Below are 7,500 nucleotides of genomic sequence, written 5' to 3' on the forward strand. Positions count from 1 at the left end.
TTTCCCTAAAATAGTTTGACAGCAGCCCAGTCAAAATGTTTTCGAGTAGTACTGAGGCAAGCTGGCTATAGTAATAGGCAGGAGAGGCCTTCGGACTCTGCTGTAAGGGCCGGAGCCCCTTGCATAGTTTACAGTGATGAACAAAACCTCGAAACAACCTCATCCTGAATACCAAGTCTGACAAATGTGAATTTGAAGTAAGCGGCAGATATTGTGTTGTAGACGGCCAAATAGCCGACTGCCGGCACATATTGACTGGGCTGATCGTCGTTATTGTTTCCCAGTTCTATGAGCCATGTTCCCTTGTTCCCTAAAACCCCTGGGAGGCCGGTCTCAACCAACGAGGGACTTGTAAGCGGTGAGGCCCTGTTTGTCGTATTCAGTGGAGTGGTACATTAAATGGATAACCGAATGGCGCCGAGGAGTTGAAATTGTTCATGATTTTGACTTCATCGAAAATGGTTTGGGATTAATAAATTGTCTGCATCGTCGGTTTTGTCTTTCTACTAATATAAACGTCATTTGATTCAACTGCAGCGGCGATTTCTATCAGCGAAGACTTCAAAACCGTAAACGCGCTCACTGAAACTCCATGCTCCTGCAAATATTTATTGAGTTCTGCGATATTTCTGTGCGGAAGTCCCTCTTTAATAGTCACCTGCTTAGACATGTTGAACCTGGAACTGTTGCTAACAGGACTGCTTGCTGAAGTTCGCTAGACTTATTCGTCGTTTTCGAACTAGTAAAGGCCCACTGACAGAGGAGGCTAGATTTACACACACTCGAATCACATTCATTCTGTTTCGTTACTGACCTCAAAGTGCACAAATATATGACAATTTAATACATGGAGGTATTTGTAATAACATAATGCAAGGAATACATTTCGTTTTCGTCCGCCTAGCGATCCTAGCTGTAAAAAACCTGACTCACTCCCGTAAATCTTGTCGACATAGGAGAGTAAAACTATCGCGTTCCACACCAAATCCTAACCATCGAAGTAACTAGTGTCTCTGTTGGGTCATTTCAAAGTCCCACACAAAAAGAAACTAACATTCATATGTCCGATCTGCTCGAATGTCCGAACTTTCGCGGTTTGTTTACACAAAAAGTCACGTGATACTACATGTGAAAGCTGACGCTCAAAAGGTGAATTAGCTATTAGAGACCTTAGATCGAGGTTTTGCGATCTTACCACAAACGGAAAGCCGCGGTTTGCAGTTGGCGGTTTCATGTTAGCTGTCTGCCCATATTTGGACTTAAGATTCGCGGGTTAAATAGCCGGCTGCCATGTTTGTTTTCATTCGTTCGTTCACTTCTGTTTTAGCTGAGAAAAGTAAAGCAAAGTCTCTACTTACGAGCCAGAAGGCCCATCAGGCCGGCACTTACTAGGAGTATTTCGACTCCCCCCTGGATAGGATGCTAGTCCATCGCAGGGTTATCCCCAGCATTAAATTCGCCGGTACCCATTTATACACCTGGGTGGAGAGAGGCACCGTGAAAGTAAAGTGTCTTGCCCAAGAACACAACACAATGTCCCCAGCCAGGACCCGAATCCGGACCACTCGATCCGGAGTCGAGCACTCTAACCATGAGCTAAATTCAAAATGGAGAGAGAAGAAAAATTGCAAAGAAAGATGCAAATTGCGCAAACACAGTTTGAACAGAACCCCTGTGATGAAATCGAAAATATTCAGGCAGAATAGTCTCGAACTGATTGCAATAACGGGAATTTGTTTTGAGGTGACGTTCTCGTTTTTGTTCCCGTCGTCGTTGCTAAGGCTCACTAGGGAGCTTACGCAGAACGACGACGCCGCCAACCAGCTGCAGGCCCGGGTTGCTCGAAGCATGGTTAGCGCTAACCGGCGTTAAATACCATGGAAACCTATAGGTTTTCATACCTCTTAGTCCACAGTTAGCGCTAACCAGGCATCGAGCAACCGGCCCTTGAACATCGCCTAAAAACATTATTTCCTGTTAATGTAACAATTTCGTTATAACCCTAAGTCGTTCAAAAAGGAAAGTGTGTATCAACATTGCAGGACTAAAATTGGCATGAATAGTGTGGTTGTTTGGGAAAAATTATAAAATGTTTCATCAGGTTCTCAAGTCCTCTTCACAACCTCAAATTTGGTCAATTCACGTCGTTGTCAGGACGAGGACGGGAAGAAATGTACCAAAATGCATATCGCACGTGCAGGGCGTGCAGAGCTTTTGATTTTGCTCATTAAACCCATTGTTTTGTGGCGTTCCCGTAGCCGTCATCGTTGTCCTTGCGTAAGCTCCCTACTATTGCGCCGGAGTCTTCCTCAGTTAGTAAATTACACTTTTGTCCCATTTTAGGCATTTGCTGCTCAAGATGATCAAGTTACGGAAACTGACATTAAGCATTTCTTTTGGTGCAGTGTTGCTGTTGCTGTTTCTGTTGAGGCAGTACACAACGGTCCCTAATGGTGCGTAAAATAATTTTTGTATAGCGATATTTCTTTTACGGTTTACAAACATTGACGTTACATTTCTTTTGATATTCGCATTTGCCAACCACCTGCAATTAGGTTCTCGTTGTCGTATTAATAGCAATGGCTGGAGTCACGAAATGTCAAAGAAATGTTGCTTGAGAGCGAGGCTAGATAGTCTCATTAGCACATAAACAAAAGAATACATTTTTGGCCGCCATTTATGCATTCGGCTAATATGGACTTGAAAAAAAAAACCGGTCGAACTTCTGACTGAAATACGGAAAATGGAACTTTTTCTCCTGCAATCTCGGCACTTTTCCTGCAATTTCACCCATTTTTTAATTTTAGAATAACCGAAAGTGGAGTTTCAAGCAATCGTTGTAATAGGGTTCAGATTCTCAAACATAACAAACAGACCAACTAAGGATAGTATCATAAAAAATTTAATGGCTACCTGCTCTTTTTATCGTGAAGTTGTTCTTTCTGTCTGCTTGCGAATTCGCCGAGACACTGCAAAGTGTATGACTTGTGTTCTTCCTTTCCTGTAATCAGGATCACGAACGGTGCATTTAGTGGGCTTTTGCGTTTTATCGCTCTTTGTAGAGATCGGCAATATGCTCAATGACACTTCCAAGTAAATAATTTTGGTAGAGATTCATGGATGTTCCCCTACGAGGCATACTTTTCAATGCCCTGCTGTGGCTCGTTTGTCTGGGTCGACGAAGTTTAGACGATGGTTAACTGTGAGATGATGTTACCTCTTGTCTTGTAGGCAATTGTAAACTTTCCGGCTACAGGTAGCTAGGGCTAATATTTTTTCAAGGAAAGTCTACTGTCAGAAAATTATGTGTGCTGGCGGATTGAAGGTTAACCATCATGTGCAGTTTTTTCTTGAGCATCGCGAAACATATCCATCTCCCGATGCACTTTGTCTTTGCCAACTGACTGCGTTTCCACACAGGTTTTAGACACGGAAGAGGAAAAGTAAATTGTTTTCTTTCCTCCACTCTATGCACCGCTCGGGATAGGCTATATGTTCAAATCTCCCTTTGCTGACGCTTTTACTTCAGTAGCCATCTTGATTATTACGAAGACACAAGTTTGCCTCAAAAGAAGGGAAACATGAAACGATTTTAATTGCAATGAACTCGTGCATTCAAGTTTCCCATGAATGACGCACCGATCAGACTGTAAGCGTGGTCTACTCTTCCACGCGGTGAACTTATAAGTGTGCCGCACCCACGGGGTATGAAGGAAAAGCAGGTCACAGTTCTCAGCAATACTGGAAAACCTAAAACTATCACAGGGACTAACCTTAAGATTAAACAGTGCGTTTAGTCGTAATTAGGGTTATGGTTAGCATTAGTAAAGGGATAGGTTGTTTCAAGAGTAGTAAAACAGGGATCTGTGAACAGTAGCCTGCGAGTGTAAGTTCGGTTGTAGGTGCTCGGTGCGGCACGTGTATATAATTACGTATCATTCTTATGTAAATAGTCAGCCAGAATTCAAAATATCGTTTAAATGGTGTAAATTAGCAACTTGATACGTTGACTCAGTGGTCAAGAACAGGGACAAGTAATCCAGAGGTTTACAGTGGGTCGGAATTCAAGGCAAGCTGCGAGTGGCATCATGTGATAAAATGGCAGAAAAAGCCTAGCGGGATTTGGAAAAAAGGACACGACGAAGGGATAGAAAGAGGAAAGCTGGGACGAAAACGAGTGAGGGTGTGGGCGATGTAGGGATAGAAGAGCGAGAGGGAGGGAGAGAGAACGAGAGGGAGAGAGAAATGAGATCCATTTTTATTCATCCCGTAAGTACAAATTAGCCATGTATATATTCGATTCTCTTGGATGGATGGACGAACGCGTATTGTTCTACAAAACAATAGCGCGAATGAATCATTAATTTCTTCTGCATGCATGAGGAAGTACGGACCTGTACGGAAATCATTCCTAAAATAACGTTTGTTTAAAAAGGCTACGTGAACTTGATTTTTTTTTGGACGGTGAAGCACCGATTATTTGGTGTGAAGGTGAGTCAAGCTTTTTGCTGCGTTGTCGATGTATTTCATACTTGTGAACCTCATTAGATTTGCAGACTTCTGTCTTCTCCTTAAAATGTCTTCGTAAATAAAATTATGATAAAGATTGTTGCTCTGTTTTAGTTATGAGTGCCAGTTGTGGATCGCCACAAACGATGTTTCCCCCCGCGCGTAAAACGGTGGAGCCTGATCGCGGGTTATTCGCTCTTTTAAGGTTTACTTTTCGCTTACATTTAGTTTGAACAAATGTATTAAATACAGGCCGGACATGGCATATTCTTTTAATGTAATTCTATTATAAAACCGACTTATAAGCTGCATAGCCAATTTTTTTTTTCTGCCGTTGAACATTGGGATGGTGAAACCAAGTAAGCTTAATTTTGCCTTAATTTTGTCTCTCTTTATAACCATTTTTATAATGCAATTATATTTGGCTGTTTATCGTAGGGGCTATGTTTGACAGGTTGTATTGGTAGATAGCTTTATTCAGTGGATGAGTGGTATTTAAACAATGCCTGGCTAATTTAATGATTAATTATCCACTGGAAAAAAGTTATCTGCAATTTCAACAGAGTGTCAGTCATAGTATATCTTGTTTTCCTAGATTTATGATAACTTTTAATACATGCTCGCAGCTGAGCAGGTTTTCACATTTAATTAACAATATGTTGAATGCGTTGAGATATCTTACTCACTGAACTCAAAGTCCGGCAGATGTTAGCTTTCTGAAGTTCATACATTTTGCAGGAATCATTCCCAAACAAGGGGATATAAAGCCTAGCCTGACTTAAGTTTAAAATAAGGTGGGCTAATCCTAAGGTAATCATTTTCCTCGCAGTCTGAAAGCTCATCAAACAGGATGGCTTGGGAAATCCTCTGTGGGCAAGGGGGCAATCATGGTTTCAGATGTTTCATAGAGGACGATGATGTTTGATGGCTGGAGGTCTCCAAAAATCTTGTTCAAGATTTCTTAAACAGTAATAGCAAGCCTTGCTGATGACAGAAAATACATTTGCATGGTACATGTATAGCTTATTGCTGTTGGCCACTATGGTCTCAATGACGTCTTTGGAAAATCCATGTGATATTGTTCCACTTTTGTCGAACAGTGATATCTTTGTTTGCCCCTCAAGGCTTATTCTCACTTCAAACAGTGCACTACGTAAACATTGCTATGGCAAGTCGTTTGTAGCTAAATTTATTCTTAGATATATAAGTTCAATCCTTTAAATAAAGGTTAAATTTAAAGTCATAAAAGGCAGTCAATGCTACCAATGTTGGTTCAATTCAAACTATGTCTTATCATTCAATCCCGTCCTTAAATTTTATTTGCAATTCAATGTCGAAATCCAATCTTTTAATTTTATGTTTAATGCAATATCATGAATATTGATTCAATCCAATCCTTAAATTTATATGCAATCCGATACCGCATATATTGATTCAATCCAATCTTCTGTTCAATCCAATAACAAGAATATTGATTAAATCCAATCCTCACGTTATTATATGCAATCCGAAAAAAACAACCAAGTCTCTTCCTCAATTGAAGTATTATTCTTCATTGTCACTTTCTTCCAAATGAAGTATTATCGTTCATTTTGGACACTGAAAGCTTGATAGGGATCATGGGAAATGAACATATTTCTTTTAAAAGCGGAACCCTAATGTCTGGACTCGCAGGACTCGAACCTGGGAACGTGTAATTAATAACCACTTCACTTAACCACTAGACTACCACACCACTAACTGCGAGGATGTCATTTTTAATTAATGTCAATAATTTTTTCTTCCAAAAGTGCCGCTGTAAATGTGTAACAACACCCGCTAAGAAGCAAGCTTACACAGTGAAAAATGTCGGTTACCAAACTTCAAGAGAAAGCTAACCATTTTAAAATCAAGCTTTAGACTTAACCATTATTCAGCAATGATTTTATATATATACTAATTAGTTTTGGTAAATAATCGTTTACGTCTGACACGTTTTGTCTCAAACTGAGACTTATTCAAGGAATGACTGATACAGCTATCATAGGACAGCATATACAGCATATGGGTGTGCTAAGTGGTAAGAACGATTACTCACAAACGGCACAAGGATTTTCATTAATATTGTATTCTGACACAAAGATATATTGCTACTATTTTAACCGATTAGATGAAACATTCTGATCATATCTTTATACAACAACTGCTTATGTGGACTGTGCAGTCAAAGAAACCATAATACATGATAACTGAAACAAAATAAGATGTCATTGACAATGTTGTGGTACCTGAAGGGTAGATCCTCGTGCAGCTATTGCAAATTTGACAAATCTTAACTAGTACTAAGCTGGCCGAACTGACCGTAACGTTCCTTTCGCTGACCGCGTGTGTCGAGATACAAAGATCATATAGAAAACGTGAAGGTAATCTAACACTTCTACGATCGAAGTGTTGATAAAAAATGTCAATCATGAATTCATAATCAGCGACAGAAATCAAACTAAATCAATTAAAAAAACAGAACAATAAAGCCCAAGTACTATGGCAAGCCTATTGTAGCAATATTCAATACCATAATCCAATGTCAATTCAATGAAATTCAATGTCAATTCAATGAAATTCAATGTCAATTCAATGAAATTCAATTTCAATTCAATGAAATTCAAGTTCAATTCAATGAAATTCAAGTTCAATTCAATGAAATTCAAGTTCAATTCAATGAAATTCAAGTTCAATTCAATAAAAATTCAAGTTCAATTCAATGAAAATTCAATTTCAATTCAATGAAAATTCAAGTTCAATTCAATGAAATTAACTTTCAATTCAATGAAAATTCAAGTTCAATTCAATGGCAATTCAAAATTCAATTTTTAAAAACATCCGGATTGAACATCCGGGAATCCGTTTCCAAAAGCTTCTCCCGCCATTTTTAACCAACAAAATGGAGGAACATCTTCGTAGTCTTGCCGATTCGTTGGGTGAGTGCTCGAGACTCGTATCACAAGTGTTAGC

The 7,500-nt window shown here is 39.5% G+C and overlaps 1 protein-coding gene across 2 annotated transcripts in view; it reads left to right on the forward strand.

Moving 5' to 3' along the window:
- Positions 1-7,500, forward strand: part of LOC138008771 (uncharacterized) — a 36,812-nt gene that overhangs the window by 14,624 nt on the left and 14,688 nt on the right. For both annotated transcript variants that reach the window (XM_068856071.1, XM_068856072.1), the window contains exon 2: positions 2,344-2,453. In XM_068856071.1, coding sequence (XP_068712172.1) covers positions 2,360-2,453 — 94 coding nt within the window. In that variant the 5' untranslated portion in view covers positions 2,344-2,359. The remainder of the gene's footprint in view (positions 1-2,343; positions 2,454-7,500) is intronic.

Source organism: Montipora foliosa, chromosome 6 (assembly GCF_036669935.1).
Source record: "Montipora foliosa isolate CH-2021 chromosome 6, ASM3666993v2, whole genome shotgun sequence".
In the NCBI taxonomy this organism is placed as follows: Eukaryota; Metazoa; Cnidaria; class Anthozoa; order Scleractinia; family Acroporidae; genus Montipora; species Montipora foliosa.